Below are 18,581 nucleotides of genomic sequence, written 5' to 3' on the forward strand. Positions count from 1 at the left end.
TTACTTATTGGACTTTTCCATTTTGAAATCATCGACAACTATTTTTAAGTTGTTTACTTTTCTAGGAAACTTTTATGTTAGTAAACATGTACAGTTCAATGATTTGTATTTGTGCTTTTAAAGGGGTAAATATATGTGGTGTACAATGTTTGTATCATTCTTTGCTCCCCCATCTGAGTTTACTTCTTATGTTATGGAACGCCATTGTAAGGAGTGAACCCTTGTTACACACTATGTTGGTTGACCTGTGTATACGGATGAGGAGTGAAGAACTTCATATATTCCTTAGTCTGGATCGAAGTTCACTACTTCTGACGATTACAAAGGCAAGATGCTTCAGTCAAAATTGACTCTTGAGAGGACAACAGAGGAGCAGAGAGACCAATCTTCAAGAAGCATAGAGAGGGAGGTGTAGTCTTTTCTATCTAGATCTCACTTATTTGATTTTTTTTTTTTGAAATTTCACTTAAGGTGAGATATTTATTGATTCAAACATCTCTTGTATATCAACTTCTAACTATTCAACTCAACCAAACACACTTGACAAATATACATTGAATTGCTTATTGCTCAAATTCCTAACCACTATTACTGAAAAGTGCCCTTTCAGCTTTTCAAGTTTCACCTATTTTATTTCCTCACTTTTGTTTTCAAAAATGTCAAAAGAATGCTCTTTATGGGTTTTCGCTCATTGGGAAGTCCCTATTTGTTTCATAGATCGTCATTTGTGGATTTTCAACCTATCAGGATTTTCTTTTGTTTTTGTACTTTTTCACGAAAATGATTTCTTAGTCTCAACGAGTGATTGTTGATAGGGGTAAAGTCTACCTAACTCCTACAGAGCAAGTGAACTCTATCGTATCAAGTGTTGGGGTTTAGTGTCCTATAGTCAATTGTTCTATGATATAAACCAGCTGTAAATGAATTGTTATTTTATATCATTTGTTTTAATAAGATATGGTTTTCAACTATATAAAGACAATTACTTTTAAGAACTAAATAAGTCAAATAAAAGATAAATCATTAAGTTTATTTAAAGTGATTATAAAGTGTTCATACAAGCATGAAGTGAGACAAAATATTATAATAAACTAATAAACTTAAAACCACCCCAAGTCAAGTAATATATTTGAATAGGGATTGACATAATACTGTTGAGACTTGCATGTGACAATGTCTTTTATTGTGAACAGAGAGCTGATCTCACAAGCTTTAGATATGTAGATATCTGGGCAGTTACATGGATCTGGTGAATGAGTTCATTAGGATTGGGGACCCGACTTGAGATAACAAGATGGATGGATTTATCCTATGTCACATGTTTATCACATTGTGGTATTAATAGGTATAAGTAATCCTCAGGCTCAAAGGAATATTAATTAGTGATTCTGGATTATGGAATGTGATACTTTGACTCTGTTCAAACACGATCCATAACATGGATGACCCTGGGGTGTGTGCGGACAGGCGTTGGGGATCACATGAAGTAATTGTAGAATAGTTGATATTAGATTGGTCATTTGTCACTCCTGATAAATGGGAGATATGTCCAAGGATAACTTGTGGAAGACTTGACTCTAAATCCTTGCAAGGTGATGGATTATGGGGTTGAAATAGAGATTTCACTTAATCTATCTATTCAGAGTTAACTCGGCTTGTACAAGTAAAACGAACGTCTCGCTATATATGACTTGACATAATCCATAGTCATAAGATTCAGTTCAAGGATTCAGTTCAACGACAAAATCAACATGTCTTCTTATAGCTCTGGGGGAATGTTTACGGTTCTGCTATTCACAATCCACACACTCATTCCGTTATACAAAGATTAAATATAATTTTGGTAAATTAATTTAATGGTTGTATACGGCTAGTAGCAATAAGAACATAATGGGTCACATATAAGACTTAGAACCAAAAAGATGAATGGATAGTAATTAATAGATGGAGGCCCGAAATAGTTTCTTAAGGCCAAATAATGAGGGGGGCGAATTGTGCATGTATTTTGCACATGTGAGAATTAATTTATTTTAGACAATTATAATTGTGGTTAAATTAATTATAGGATAATTAAATTAGAAGGTTTAATGTGATTATGATTCTTCGTTTTTTTTTTTTGGTAGAAAAGGAAAGGAAAGGAAAGCAAAACAAGCAACTACACCGGGATTAGCCTAGGAAAGCAAACCCCAATCCTATCCTCTAAAAGAAGAGGAGAAAGAGCGATAGGGGGAACGGTAAGGGTAGAAACACCTAACACCCCCTCATGGCCTGCCGCCGCCAAGTGATCTACAACACGGTTCTGCTCCCGGAAAATGAGGCTGAACTCAAGGATATCAAATGAGGGGCTAAGCCTCTTAATAGCTTTAATAAGGTTGCGGCTATGAAGACCTATGGCATGACTACCCAAAATCATATTGATGGCCTCCAAGTTATCTGACTCCACAGAAAGCCTCTTAACACCCAGCCTAATCGCCAGCTGGATCCCAGAGAGAATGCCCCAGAGCTCCGCAGAGAAGGAAGAACCCAAACCCAAATTCTGGGTAAACCCAGAAAGCCAGGCGCCTCCCGCATCCCTAAGAACACCTCCGGCAGCAATCTTACCATTACTGAGGCAGGAACCATCAGTATTCAGCTTCACAACCCCCTCTCTCGGCCTGCTCCAGCTCACGAGGTGGACATCACTACTCGGGGAAGATCTGGCAAGGGACTCACCTTTGAAACTATCAATAATAGAGGAGAGTTTCTTCAAGAAGAACTCAGCTAAGTTAGGCAAGAGCACAACTTTATTATCAAAAATCTCATTGTTCCTCCATTTCCACACTTGATGACAGATAATGGCAAAGAAAATGTCCCCATGCTCCATATAAGACAATAACTTTCCCCTAATACCATCTGAGAACCAGTCGTTCACAGAATGGGACATGAAGGAAGAGAAAGTATGATGAGGGAGAATTTTCTTCCAAACCTCTTCACTCTTAGGGCAATCCCTAAGAGCGTGGCACAACGATTCAACATGGCCTCTACATCTACCGCAAGCTCCAGAGGTCGCCAAATTCTTTCTGTATCTATCTGAGTTAGTAAGTAATCTGTCTTTAACGCCCAGCCACAGGAAGCTCCTCATGCGGTAGGGGATTTTAAGGGACCAAATGGTCTTCCAAATATCCGAGGGATTATCAGTCCTGTTAAGGGAAAAAGCTTCAAAGGCAGATTTGCAAGAATAGACTCCATTGTTAGTCAGCGCCCAGCAATGCTTATCCATGTCTTCCTCTTGATTACTCACCTTCACTCCTCTAATTCTAAGGAGAGTCTCAAGGCTAAAGAAAGAATCAAATTTAGGCCAAACCCAGTCCCCTTCAGAGTCCACCACATCGGCTAACCTCCAGTTTTGGATATCACTAGGCGGGGGGGAAGTGCACACATCCACTAAAGGTTTATCCCCAATCCAGGTATCAAACCATAAGCTTATGGACTTACCATTACCCACATCCAGACCAACCCCCGAGCAAAACTCAGCAAAAACGGCGCTAAGCCCTTTCCAGAGGAAGGAACAATTGATAACTCTCTCTTTCGGGCCCCCAAAGATCTTATCTTTTCGATACTTACCACAAAGAAGGCGAACCCAGAGAGAGGAGGGGCATTGCCACATACGCCAAAGGAGTTTCATTAATAAAACTTTATTATTATCCTTAGCTCTCCTAATGCCCAAACCCCCTGAATCTTTGGGCTGACAAACCTCACTCCAAGGCACCAGGTGGATCTTTCTTCCCTCTGCAGCTTCCCCCCACAGGAATCTTCGGTTAATCTTATCAAGATCATTAAGCACAGGATTCGAAAGCTGACAAGCCTGCATGATGTGGTTGGGAGCAGCGGAATTCACAGATTGAATTAAAGTTAGACGGCCAGCGAGGGAGAGAGTCTTGGCTTTCCACGTGGCACACCTCGTATTGGCTTTGTCCAAAGTATCTTTAAAAGAAACTTTAGACACTCTCTCACTATGGAGAGGAATCCCCAGATACTTCCCAAGAGAATTAGTAAGAGGAATACCAGACAAATCACTTAATCTTTTACAAATTCTCGGATTCATATTCTTAGAGCACATCATCCTAGATTTCTGGATATTAAGTCTCTGACCAGAGGCTGAACAAAAACAATCCAGAATATCCATAATGACACTCAACTGCTCCTCATTACCTTCAAGAAAGATAAGGACATCATCCGCAAAGAATAAGTGGGTCACTTGGGGACAGAAACTGTTGATGGCCACTGGGTGGAAACTCCCAATATCAATGGCATCTTGAATAAGGTGGGACAGCCTCTCCATAGCAATAACGAAAAGGAAGGGACTCATAGGATCACCCTGACGGATGCCCCGACCCGGAGAGAACTCCTCCGACATATCCCCATTCACCATAACCTGAAACACAGAAGAAGTAATACAAACCTTAATAACATTTCTCCAACTGTCCGGGATCCTAGCTCTCTCCAGACTCTCCATCAGGAAGTTCCAGTTGATGCGATCATAGGCCTTCTCCAAATCCAGCTTAAGAGCCACAATGCCTTTCTTCCCTTTCCTAATCTTCATAGTGTGCACCATTTCTTGGGCAATCACCACATTATCCATCATTTGTCTACCAGGTACAAAACTACCCTGATTCTGACAAATGATCTCCGGAAGAATGCCACGGATTTTATTAGCCACAATTTTTGTAATCGTCTTGTAAAGAACATTACAAAGACTGATGGGTCTCATATGCAAAAAGGAAGAAGGCTTATCAATTTTAGGAATAAGGACCAGGAGAGTTCTATTAACCAGCTCAATATCCTTAGACCCATTGAACACACCTATGATAAACTCATAGATACCCTCCTTCACAACACCCCAGTGCTTGTGGTAGAAGCCAGCTGGAAGACCATCAATACCAGACGCTTTAGACGCCCCAATGCTGAAGATGGCATAGTCAATCTCTTTTTGGGAAATAGGAAGAAAGGCACTCTGACTGATATCCTCACTGATCAAAGGAAAGGTAGCAATAGAGTGAGCCCTCTCCAGCTGAACAGGATCCTCTTTGAAAAGCTCCTTATAGAACTCCAGAGCCAAATTCCGAATCACCTCATCTTCATACACCCACTCCCCATCAGAATCTTTGATAGCCTCAATTCTATTCCTCTGCCGCCTGATCATAGTAGACAGATGGAAGTACCTAGTATTACGATCCCCATCCCTAATCCAAGATTTCCTAGACTTCTGGAACCAGAGAAGCTCCTCCTGCCTAAGCACAGCTTCCAGCTCCTTCTGAAGGGTTCTAAGGAGGCCATCTAAACTGTGATCAAACCTCACATCCAACCTACGCTGAACGCCCTCCATCCTTTTTAACAACTTATTCTTTCTTCTAATAATGTGCCCAAAGACATTCTTATTCCAACCAAGCACCTTCTTCTTGAACCCTTCAGAAGCTTGCAGGACATTCGAATGAGGTTTCCAATTATCTTGGACAAACTCCTTAAACTTAGGATGGGACTCCCACGCCAGCTGGTACTGGAACGTTCTCTTCCCCCTAGACCGATTGCCTCTCAAAAGTCTAAACAAAATAGGGCAATGGTCCGAATGACGGAACGGAAGATTTAAAACAGAACACTCAGGGAAAGAAGTCAGGGCAGCCACATTAGCATAGACCTTGTCCAAACGAACAAAGGTACTATTGCGTTTCCAAGTGAATCTATGACCCGAAGCCCCCAAGTCGGAAAGCCCACATAAATCCATATTATTTTTGTGGTGAAGACAGCGATTAACATAATGATTGGAACCTCCTCTCTGGTCACTCATAAGGCCGATATCATTAAAGTCTCCCGCAATAAACCAGGGCTCAGAGATGCTGCCACTCATCGAAAAGAGGATCTCCCACAGCCGTTTGCGATTAACTAAGATCGGATCAGCATACACAAGGGTAGTCAAGAAGGGAGTAATACCAGAAATGCTCACTTTACAGTGAATGAACTGCTTATCGATACTAATAACATCAAAATGAATCCGATCTGGCCTCCAGAAAAGCCAGATCCCACCAGCTCGGCCAGTAGCCTCCGATCTAACACACCTCCAGTTCTTAAACTTATTAACCACCTCATCTGCTTTCTCTCCACTAATCTTAGTTTCCAGTAAAGCAAAACACGAGGGGTTAAACTGTTTAATTAGGTCATTAATATGGATACGGGTAGCCTTGCTAGCCGCACCCCTAACATTCCAGCACAACAAGTCCATAGAAAGGAGGAGACTGACCGCACCAACCTACCTAAGCCAGGTATTTACTTGGGGCTCCTGAGAGCCTCACCGAGGTACCCGCAGGTCCCCTCTTCTCTGAAAAAGCCAAGGAATTCTGGATGCTTTTTTGTTTGCCCTTTGGCTTTTTCAAGCCAGGTTTAATAACCCCCATTGGATTCCCAATTCCAGGTCCACCAGTAAGAATAGAAGAACTACCCTCATTAGTTTCCTTCATTTTTCAGGCCGCCTGAACCAGGGGGCCCCCCTGGGCCCCCCTGAGCTTCATTCTTGGAAGCAAAGAGGGGATTAACAGAATCAACCACTAGCTCAGAAGACACAACAGACTCCAGACCCGGCAAATTGTGTTCCATAAGCTCATCTCCCTGGACAGGCTCATGAACGTCTTCAATAGATAGGGCACCAAACCTAGAGCCAAACCTAAGAGCTAAGCTGGTACTAGCCTCCTCCCTAGCCTTGGGGATAGGCTTCTCCTTCACACTAGGGGCAGCCATAGGCTTAGAAGGAGCGGAAATCCCCTTCTTGATAATATCAGGAGGAAGATTCTGCATAATAGGAGGCTGAGTTCTACGACGAGTAGTCCGTTTAGCTACCATCCAAGGACCGAAGTTTCCTTCATTCCCTTGGTTACCTACAGAAATACTCCCACTCTCCATAACAGTCTCCTTCAAAACACTCTCCCTTTTGGGGCAACCTTCCTGAGAATGACCATAAATACCACAATCATAACAAATGTTATGTAAGCCTTCATATTCGATAAAGAACACCTTGTTCTGAACACAGAACTTAGATAATAAGGGTTTCGCAAGATCCACATCCACACAAACCCTAGCAAACTTGCCCCTAATGGCACCAATAGTAGTCTTATCCACATGGTGGACCTTCCCAACCATGCCTCCTATTTTGCTTAGGAATTTCTCACTGTAATACTCAATGGGAAGGCCCGGAAACCTAACCCAGGTTAAAATCCTGTTAACAGTAGAATCATGGGCATTAAAATTAGGAACCCAAGGCCGTAAAGCCAGAACGTGGTTGGAAATAATATATGGGCCCCCCTTGATCACAGTATTGTAATCCTCAACTCTAGTAAACTTGATGACATAGAAGTCATTTTCAAGGTCAGTAATACTGACTTTCCCTTTCCTAGCCCACTGGGCTTGAATCCTTTGGGCAAAATAATTAAAGTTGATCCTCTTCCCCAACACCTTAACTATCAAAGACACATTCCACTTCTCTCTGAGTTCCCTCTTCTCTTCCGAAGACAGTCTAATAATCGGACAAAGAGGATCATCCTGGACACCATCCTCCTCGTCCGAATCAGAGAAAAGATCCACAGAATCCCCTACCATCTCCACTTCCTCAAAGCAGAGCTCCTCCTCAACCACTCCCATAACAGTGTCTTTCCAAGACCCTTTACCTATCCCGTTATTGCCAACTGCAGTCCTGGGGGAGGCCATGTTCCCCTGTCCCTGAATATCATGCCCAGCCTCAAAAGGGCTCTGACTCGAGGCAACCTGCCCCCCAAATGCAGCCTCATCCTGTCCAGCACTGACTGGAATAGGACAATCAATGCCAGGCATAATGCCGGAAAAACCAGGCCAACGCCCAGCCCCAGCATCGACAGGCCCCCTGCAGTGCCCGGCGCCATCGGTAGGGAGGACAGGCGCCGCACAGTCCGCAGGCGGCAACTTGCCCACCCGTCCATTCGGAATCGCGGGGAGCAAGGGGCGGGCAACCGCGTCACCCGATCCCATACGCCCACCCCCCAAACATCCTGCAACCACTGCCCCAGGCACAGGGCACCGCTCGTCCAACCTCCCTGTCGATGAATCCCCCTCCAGCGGCACCGCCTGCGTCCCAGCCGAATCCGCAAGCAAGGCAACCGATCCAGGCGCCACGCCCCTATCCCCACGATCCCAGGCCCCTCCAGCCCCCCAATCCCCTAAACCGGCACCGCATCCTGCCGGATCTAACCCATCGGACCCTTGCCAAGCCCTCCGACCCCGCTCTTGGGAGCGGTCTCTCACCCGTTCGCCATGCCCCCTCTTCTCCCTTGCATCCCCTGCCAAAGCCACAATGCCGCCAGCCGACACTCCATCTTGCACCAGATCCGACGCCCGCCCTACCCCAGCCGCCCGATCCGCCTCACCAAGATCAGAATTGCCGCCATCACCGCCTCCCTCCAAAGTCCGCCTAACCCTAGGTCTTTCTCTCTCTGTCTTTCGCCATCAGATCTGTGAGAGAGAAGACAAATCTAAGAGAGATAAGATAGATCTGAGAAAGAGAAAACAGATATGAGATCGAATGAAGACAGATCTGAGAGAGAGAAGACGAATCTGAGAGAGAGAGAAGACAGATCTGAGAAAGAGAAGACAGATCTGAGAGAGAGAAAATAGATCTGAGATCGAATGAAGACAGATCTAAGAGAGAGAAGACAGATCTGAGAGAGAGAAGATCGATCTGATAGAGAGAATAGATCCGAGATAGAATGAAGACAGATCTGAGAGAGAGAAGACAGTTCTGAGAGAGAGAAAACAAACCTCAAAATAACCAAACCACAAGTCGTAGCTCCCACGAGAAGGAGAAAACCATAGCTCCCATGAGAAGGAGAAAACTTCTCTATTTATTTAATAATGAATAAAACACACTGATTATGATTCTTCTAATTATTATTCTATCAAACAACTAAATATTATCTTTATATTTAGATATAATTATAGATAATATTAATAGAGTATTATTTAGAATAAAACTCTAAATAAGTAACCTAATTCTATCTAACTAGGGTTTAGACACAAAAGGTTATTTATACCCCTCTTATTGCTAAATCTCGGCCAACCCTAATCCAGGAGAGAGAGAATTTCGACCCCCCTACCGTAGAGGATGAAATCGCTCCGCTTGCTTCCATCCGATTAATTCTATCTCTTCCCTTTTCTCTTTGATCTTGTGTTGATTTGTTAGAGACAATCTTTACTGATTGTTTTCTTTTGGTTAAGATTCTGAATGATCTGTTCTTGTGTTTTTCTTTGTGCTCGTGAACTCGAAACTAGAGTTGAGGGCACTTTGTTAGCAACGGTAGATAGTACATCATATAAGGTATTTTCTTCTATCCTTCTTTGTATGAAATAACGATTACCGGATCTTGGTTTAAGGAAATATGTAAAAAAAATTGTATTTCCGCTGCCCTGTGATTGCCTATTTTCCTTCATCAAGTAGTAAATGTTCCGAAGAACAGTATTGATCCCACAGAGACTAGTATCTAATGCCTTACTCGTACTCGAATTCTATATTATCTAAGGATTGAATTAAGCGTTTTGAGATTGTTACTTAACTACTAATAAAACAACAACATTAGCAAAGTAACGAAACAATGAATATATTTAATGAATGAATGGAGGACTAGGATTCAGGATCCCTGTGTTAACTCTTATGAATTGATAACCGAATGATGTGTGAATTTAAAGGTTTAACTCGAGACGGTGATTCTCCATCAGAAAATAGTAACTCTAATCAACAAATTACTAAATCTACTTCAACACTATTAGGTCGGTGCTTGGTTAGGCAAAATCCCTAATAGTGATTGAGGGCATTAGACGCTATGAAAACCAAGGCTAAGCCGTAGCCTAGACCATGAGGCCTCACTATCCGGTTAGGGTATAGGTAGAGTTAGGGTTTGTTTGGTTGAATTGATCGCTTGGTTATGCTACACAATCCAACTCCTATACTAATCACTTGGTTAGGTTATTTAGTATAGATAATAATTCCTAACTGAATCCGTAATCCGTATCTCATTCATTATAGTAACCTCTTTCTATAGGGTTTCAGACGGTTAGGGTTTCGGGAGTATAAATGTAACTTCTTTCTCTGTAATCCGTATCTCATTCATTATAGTGAAATATCCTGGCTTAGTAGTGCCCCCAGACGTAGTCATTCTAATCGAGTGGCGAACTGGGTAAACAATTCTTGTGTGCTTGTTTGTTTTTCGTTTTCGTAATTGCATTTATTCTTAACATGGATATGAACTTTTCAAAGCATGATTAATCGACTCCAGATTTTCTTCCTTGACTAAAGTAAGCTTTTCTTGAAGGCTTGATTAGCCACTTATGAGGCAATATTGATCGCTTTTCTTTTGATTAGCCAATTTTGAAGAATCTTCTTCTGAGATGGCTTCATCTTCATTTCTTATTGCTAAAGTTTGCTCTTGAGCTTTCTCTAGCATCTTCTTATATTCTGGATAGTTGCATGATGGATCTAGACCGTGTTGATCATAGAATAGGGTCATTTATCATCTATGGGTCAGTTGCCCCTTCATGTCCAATCTGAATGGGGTACCAATGTGATAGTGTCCCTCATCGAATTGGAGGTGACCTTATCACTGAAATCTTAGTGTCTAACACCAACAATTCTTTTGGCTTGCTACCCGCTTCTTCTCTTGGTCTTTAATGAACTCTCTCAATTATTGCTCGGCCTCCTTTGTGTGCAAATATGCCATCACTCTTTGCTTGATGAATCCATATTTGGCTTATCATTGAGGGCCAAAGAAACACTTCTTATGATTTATTTTGTTTATTCACTCCATTATTTTTATTGTTTCAATAGTTAAGTTTTGAACAATAAGTATATTTGCGGGACTTCCATTTGTGTCATGATAAAAATGGAAGTGTTTCAATTGAGTGAATGCCAAATGTTGATACATGGTTTGGATGTGAGTGTACAAAATTATCAATATTGCACAAAAAAACATAATTTTATTAAATTAAAAAAAGTAATTAATAATGTCTTTTTTGAACAAAAAAGAAAGATAAAAGGCAAAAGACTAAAAATGCAATCCTCCATTCTCATGTTGCTTCAATGAGCTTTAGGTTCCTCTGCTTCATTAGCATCCTCGATCTCGAGAACTTCTTCTTTAGCTTCTTTTAATTCATTCTGGAAATTCTCTATTTAAGGCATTGCTAAAGGAATCAAATGTGAGAAGAATTTGGATGACTTATCTTTCCCGCATTCATGAGATCTTGGATCTCATGCTTCAGCCTACCATAATCAGCTGCCTTATGACCACATTGTTGGTAGAAATTGTAGTATCCGTTTTCCTTAACCTGAGCATAAGGTGTGCCTATCGAGCCATCAAGGGAGAAAACAACCCTTTATATTTCAGTCGGCTCAACATATTTGATAACAGATGATTAGAATTGGAGAACCTCCTCCTAGTTACTGCATGAACATCCACTGCCTTTATAGACTTGTTACTGCCACTTATACTTCCTTCATAACTACCCCTCATTTTCATAAATGGCTTCTTTCCTAGCTCAAGATCTGATTATACTAATAGGCCATAATCATACATCTCATTGAATCTAGGGAAAGGCATGTAACTAATCTCATTCTTGATGAACGATATAGAACTTTTGGCCACCATCTGAATCTGATTGGCTGCTTCAGGCTTGGTTTTCATTAAATATGACTTAGCTCTTCATCTCCTCATATAATCAGTGAAATATCTGCTTCGCTTCTGTTTGGTGCTTTCAAGCTCCTTTAGAGTCACTTCTAGTCCAACATTGAAGCCATATTATCCCACAAGGGCCTTAGTTAGCTCTATCAAATTCTTCTTGATGGATGAGGACAAGGTGTGGTACTATGTCAATATTGGACCTTCTAGATAAACATTGAAAAGGCCCACAATCTGATTCTCTGTTAGTGTTGTCAAGAGCATGATTGCCATATAAAAGGTGGTATGACTTGTGGGGTCACATAACTCATCAAACTTCTTAATATCATGTAGCTTGAATTTATTTGGCAGACCAACCCAGGCCAAATGACCTCTCAGATTGAAGACCTCATCATAAGTTGAGCCATCTTCGTTCAGGTTTCAGACCTTATTCAATATCTCTTCTTTCAGGGCTTTATCCCTTGCAACAGCATTCCTCTTGATTAAGTAGTCAGCCCAGGGCCAGCCTTGATATTTATGGGCCCTAGGCAAAATAAGAGATAAGAGGCCCTTCATAAAAAAAAAATTGTGCTTAAAAGTTTTAAAAGACATTTGGGCCTATTTTAGGCTTAAAATATCATATTATTTGGTCCCTTTTAGATATGAATGGGCATTATAACTATATTTATAATAAAAAAAAGGTTATTATATACATAGTAAAAAACAATTGCCCCCTTTTAGTCTTGGACCCTGGGCGGCTGCACTCTTGGCCTGTGCCCAAGACTGGCCATAAATCAACCATGTCTTCCTCGTCCTCAATGTGAGTCTCAAGTCCATTAGGTTGGGGACCATGTTATTTTATTCTGCAACCAGAGCAATGAGAGATTCTATTTGTGCCTTTAGAGTGTTGAACCTATCTTCCATTTGTTTAATTCTTTCCTCAATTGTTTGGTTAGTCATGTGATTGACAGAGTTTTCCGAGTCTGAATGGTAAATTGATGTGGTTGAGCGGACTAAGCGAGAGCCTTCATGAACCCAATGAGAATCTATGGTGGCTGTAACCATAAGGTATTAGATATACATATGATAATGCATAGGTCACACTCATGTTACGATAACACTTATTTTCCAATGATGGGATCCTGCGGGTGATGTCGCACCCCCTCCCGAAAAGTATTGTGCGCTCAAAGTGGCGACTCCACTTGGGACAATATTGAAAAATCTAATATTAAAAGACGTAAATTTTAATACTTGATTTATTTTTTCGCATTTCACTACACATGCACACGATCTCGTGGTCCCTTTACACCCGATCAACACGTTTTGTATTCCTAGGCACTTATTATGACTTGGAGTACAAAAGTGTGTTTGTCACCCATAGCCTTGTATCGATAGTATATCTTGCTATGAGGAACTTTGATGTTAACCCTATTTGTACCATACCTCATAATTAGGAAAGCCATAGTAATATCCCATTAGGTCACCAGAATATTTCATTGTTACTTGAGTGAACAAATTCGTTATCCCATGTTGATGATGAATTAACTCAAATACCTAGGAGAGAATTTCAATGTTTGACCAATCATGGAGCGAGTGTTTTTGCATATTACGTGTTAGCACTAATGTGTTTTGGTTGTGGTGTGTTCTGCTTATGACATTCATTTTATACATACATTGTCTCATTCAGTCCATATAAAGCCATTTTATGCAGCCATGTAAGACTATAGATTATTTTCATATCCATAGCAAACATAAAATCTAACTCACCATTAGCCACAGACTCAAAGACACCATTGAAAGAGTTTGTGAGACCATTATAGAACATTTGGACTTGTATCCATATTGGGATCTGGCGATTGAGAGCTCTCCTCAGCAATTCTTTGAAACACTCCCAAACCTCGGATAAAGACTCGTCCTACTTTTGTTGGAACTGTGCCACTTTATTCCTCAATTTGATCAACTGTTTTGAAGAAAAAAACTTGGTCAGGAACTACTTCTCTAGCTCATCCTATATACAGATCATTCCCGATTGCAAATTCTTTAACCACTATTTAGATCGGTCCTTCAAAGTGAAAGAGAATAACTTGAGGTGGATTATATCATCATACACAACCCTGACATTACGAAAGGTATCACACATGTTCAATAAATCTTCAATATGGCTATGAGGGTCTTCATGAGCCATGCCTCTATATGCTACAACAACTTGTAGCATGTTGATCATTACTGCTTTGACTTCAAATATCATGTTGCCTTCATCGGGCACAATGATAACACAATTGTGCCTATGTGCATAAGACATTTGAGTTTCCATATCCATGTTTATGGTTTGCCATAATTGGAATTACAACTGGGATTGCTGATTGAGGTGGATGATCAGTCTCAATCTCTTCATTCACCTCCTCGCATAATGGTTTTCAGTAAGAAGATCTAGATCTGATTGTACGAGATTGATTGCAACAAGTACGTCTTTTTGTTGGCTACTCCGATATAGATCTATTTATAATCGTTGTGGCAGTACTGTTTTATATTATATATATACAATAGTTTTCACCTGGTCAATGACTGACCAAGTGAATTTGGCCAGTTACCGTTAGATCTAGAATATGTAAATTTAAGTCATACGATTGTTTTAATCTCCACCGTATATCTAACCCGTAACCAAAAATATATATTTAATCCTGATATATAAAGAAAAAGAAAAATGAAAAGGAAAGTATCTAAAAAAAAGAAGAAAGAGAACCCATGGCAGTGCTAAAACCCTGCACTAGCTGAGCTGTGATTTTCCACACCACCGCCGCCACCAGCCATGGCGCAGAGACGGTGTATCCACACTCTAAGTTGTCGAGCCTTAGCTATACTCGCCTCCAACCCCGCACTGCACCACCCAGTCAAAATTCCCCCTTCTCTCTCCAACTCTGTCGAATCTCTTCTTATCTCCAGATCGTCTCTGAAAGCTACCGGCGCTGAAACCGCCTCGTATCATTCCCTCAGGGCCCACCATCATCATCGACAGTTCTCCTCAAGCTCTCGTGACGAAAGCGAAAATGACGAGGAAGGCGAAGAGACGGAGGGAGAGTATACTGAAAGTGAAGGCGAAACAGAAACTGGCTTGAAGAGGGAGTACTCGGCCGAGGAGAAGGAAGAGGAGGCTGCAGCTATCGGATACAAAGTGGTTGGACCACTTCAGGAGTCCGAACGTGTCATCAAACCATACGAGCCAGTTTTCGCGGTTGTTCAGGTTTATTTAATTCCGTCCATTACCTCCCATCTTTTTCTCTCGTATTCTCTGGTGATGATTTATTTTTTTGCTTTATGTAGGTTGGATCGCATCAATTTAAGGTGAGCAATGGGGATTGCATTTTCACAGAGAGATTGAAATTCTGCGATGTAAATGATAAGGTGAGTCAAAATTGATTTTGTTTGAATTGATGCTTGGTATCCTTGTGGTCTTGGCCTTGTTTTGATTTTTGTCTCTTTGTAAATTTTCCTGCCTATTTGTTTGTGAGTACATATTTTATGTGCATATGTTGAAAACTGGTAGTGAATCCACATTTTGTGGGGTTTTCCCTTAATGACATGAATGCGGCGAAACTCAAAAACTCTTCAGTGTTGGCTGTTTCTTTCTTCTTATCTTGAGTTCAACCAAGTTTGAGGTGGGAATGTGTTCACACTAATATCTAACACTCTAAGAGCATCCTTGTTGCCTCCAGTTTGGTGTATTGTAGCATTGCGGGCACTGATTGTTCTAAAGTTTTAAGAAAGAGTATTGTAGACTAATTGAAGCTGATATTCTACTGGATTCATTCTTGATCCTGACTATGCAATGAAGTGAATGAATCATGGAGTGTTTTTATTTTTCTTTAATAAGCTATAATTTACTCTAATGAAGGTCTAGAAATACAGCTTCAGCCAATGGGAAGAATAGGCACGAGAAGAGCAAGAACATACAAACTAAAATAGAAGTTTAATATGGCTCTAAAAGACAGTAAAATGTTGAAAAGGTCCAAGAATTGAGATATAAGCCAATAGAGGGTTTGCTGTATAAATGTTGAGCACTTCGAACAATTCCCATAGCTACTTAAGAATAGAATCTAGACGAGAATGATTACAACTTATTTGTTAGAGCAACTGTGAAGATAGATTTCTTATAGAAAATGAAAACTACTTGGATGAGAGTGGTAAATCAGTGGACAGATAATATTGCTTAGATGATCAACAAATTGAAGCAGTAGTTGAAGGAACAAAAATCTTGGTATAATTAGGACCAATGTGGTGAACTGCAATCTGTGAGCTGGGTGGCATTGTTGAGAACTCTAATGAAGGATTTACCAGGTTAAATTGTGGTACCATGAAATAGCATACTGCAATATATGTTATACTCATACAGGAGCCATGTGGGTTTTCATGGTAATGAAACCAACTTGCAGTTAATCTGAATGTGGAAACTGGCGATCACTTGTTTGCACTGGATTCATGCTGCAGAGTCGAAGAAAAAGAGAAAAAATTCGATATTAAAATGGATCACATGATATTCAATGTTTTGGTTACACAAATTTATTTCTACTCTCATTGGATTATTTTGCAGTTGCTTTTCATGCATTCCTTTGAAGGTATCTTGCATTACTTGATAGACACTTGAGGGCTCATGATGTTCATTTGGAAAACTTCTTGATGTTATCTTTATTGTTTCTAATCGTCATCTAGATATTTATGTAGAGAGAATAAATAAAAAAAAAAGGACAACTATTACAACAAATCAACTGACCTAGTTAATTCTTCCATGAATTTTTATATTGTAGGTGATTTTAAACAAGGTTCTCTTGTTAGGATCATGTTCTCAAACCATTATTGGCAGGCCTATTCTGCCTGATGCAGCTGTTCATGCACTTGTTGAGGAGCATGTAAGTGTGACAGATCTAATCCCTCGCTATGGCTTCCTTTATTTTGCTAGTCATAAACAAAATGCACAAACTAGTGGCACACACTTTCTGACAGATCTGGTTCCTCTTTGTTCCTTCCTTTAAATCATGCTCATGCAACACACACAAATATTCAGTCTCGTAAAGCACGCTTGAACTGAAGCAATTTGGTAAATCACATTTTGTTTCAAGGGATTTATTATTATTATGTAGAATAGGCAACAACTGTTCTCTAGGTCTTAATTTATGCATCACATGCTATATTTTGCCTTTCTTTGGAGCTAATGGGTGAGGATTGCTCTTTTTCCTTCGCAACATACTGAAAAAAAAAGGTGTGGGCGGTGGGTTTTTGTTTTTGTTTTTGTTTTTGTTTTTTTTGGGGGGGGGGGGGGGGGTAATAGTTATTTATGAGATTCAGAATAGGTGAATGGGGTGCTTCAAATGATTTAGCTCCTGACACAAATGAGGAAACAAGAAACAGCTGAAGGTGCTGGTTGTGACTTGTGAATGGATTTATGAAGGCATGGTTATTTGCAGAGAGTACCTAATTTGATTTTCATTTACTTGTTAGGTTGAGTACTTGAGTTGTCTAAGAAAATTTGAGTACCGAGGCATTCTCATGGTTTCTTAGGCTGGATAGTAGCATGTTAGTTATTAACTAATTCCAGATTAGAAGCAGAAGCTTGATCAGAGCGTGAGCTTGAACTTGATATTATGTGCCATATTTGTTGAAATAAGCTTTCCAAGTGTGTGATGATGATGGGCCTTGTTTTCATTAGGTGAAATAATGGTTCATGTAGGGTCTGTACTTTGGTGCAAATAGAGAAGGTCTATATAGATTTCTCATATTAAATTTGTTGCACTAACTGGTTAATTACCCTGAATTTTTATAGGTTATGCATGTGAAAAATTGATAGCTATATTTCTTTCCTTTTCTATCAGGCATTAGATGCAAAAGTAATTATCTTCAAGAAGAAGAGAAGGAAGAATTACCGCCGAACAAAAGGACATCGCCAGGTAAGATTGTTCATCTTAATGGTTTTATTTTGTCGATCTTGACATATGTTTCTCTAAACCATTGGTTGTTTGCTTTTCAGGAACTGACCAAATTGAGAATAACTGATATTCAAGGAATTGAGAAACCAGAACGGAAAGTCAATCCAAAGTCTAAAAAGGATGCAGTTAAGAAGGAAGAAAAGGTAGCAGTTGCTGCTTAGGAAGGAATTTCCATGTTAGCTTCTTCTCATCTCTTCATTACACCTCTTTTTGTGCTTATTGATGGGCATCTACTATTTTCTGTTTTTCTGTGTACATTTTTGGATATCATAGGAGGCAGACATGCCATTTTTTTAGCTGATACCTTTTGTAGGATAAGGATTGGTATGCTTGAATATGCTTTACTTCCCTGCTAAAATTTTGTACTTGTTATTTATATTTGTATTCATCATACTCTATGACACCTCAATGGCTACTCTTATCAATAATCAAGGATTAGTCACACACCCATTGAACTTCGTTTTGATTTTATTTATCATCTTTTTATGGTGAAGAGTCTAACTCATAAAACTGCACTTGGTTTGCTTACCTTGAAATGGCTTGTCATTCTATTTAGGGTAAATTATACTCACACTAGCATAGGCCTTACTTCCTTTATGTCTCAGACGTAAAAGTCCCTGAACTTTACCATTGTCTAATAGAAAAGTCCTTTAGAGTTGATCGAAATGATATTTATCATTTCAACAACTTTAATTCTTAAACTTTTTGATTTTGAGTTCATTTAGATTTTGTTTGGTCAAGAGAGTCATGGTGATTTTTGAAAATCCTATTTGAGGTCTTCCAAACTAAAACATAGCTAATGGGCTTTTCTAAAAAGCACGAAGAAGGGTCTGTTAAGCCTCATACTGCTGTTTGCATGTATAAAACTTGTATGATATCTTTATTCTTAAATCCCTTGTGTTAA

The 18,581-nt window shown here is 40.1% G+C and overlaps 1 protein-coding gene across 1 annotated transcript; it reads left to right on the forward strand.

Annotated features, from left to right (window-relative positions):
* Positions 1–14,404: 14,404 nt before the first annotated feature.
* On the forward strand, positions 14,405–18,146 carry LOC136234172 (large ribosomal subunit protein bL21m). The gene is made up of 5 exons (XM_066023957.1): positions 14,405–14,940; positions 15,021–15,101; positions 16,502–16,603; positions 17,564–17,638; positions 17,719–18,146. Exons 1-5 carry the CDS (start codon positions 14,509–14,511, stop codon positions 17,836–17,838), a joined length of 810 nt encoding a protein of 269 aa, XP_065880029.1. The 5' UTR covers positions 14,405–14,508; the 3' UTR covers positions 17,839–18,146.
* Positions 18,147–18,581: the final 435 nt, after the last annotated feature.

The sequence above is a fragment of the Euphorbia lathyris genome, chromosome 6 (assembly GCF_963576675.1).
Source record: "Euphorbia lathyris chromosome 6, ddEupLath1.1, whole genome shotgun sequence".
NCBI classification, from domain to species: Eukaryota; Viridiplantae; Streptophyta; class Magnoliopsida; order Malpighiales; family Euphorbiaceae; genus Euphorbia; species Euphorbia lathyris.

Excerpts from the sequence above, each read along its gene's own strand:
- LOC136234172 (XM_066023957.1), top strand. The coding sequence starts at position 14,509 with ATGGCGCAGAGACGGTGTATCCACACTCTAAGTTGTCGAGCCTTAGCT. Across the intron at positions 14,941-15,020 it reads CAGTTTTCGCGGTTGTTCAG|GTTGGATCGCATCAATTTAA; the intron begins GTTTATTTAATT and ends TGCTTTATGTAG. Across the intron at positions 16,604-17,563 it reads ATGCACTTGTTGAGGAGCAT|GCATTAGATGCAAAAGTAAT; the intron begins GTAAGTGTGACA and ends CTTTTCTATCAG.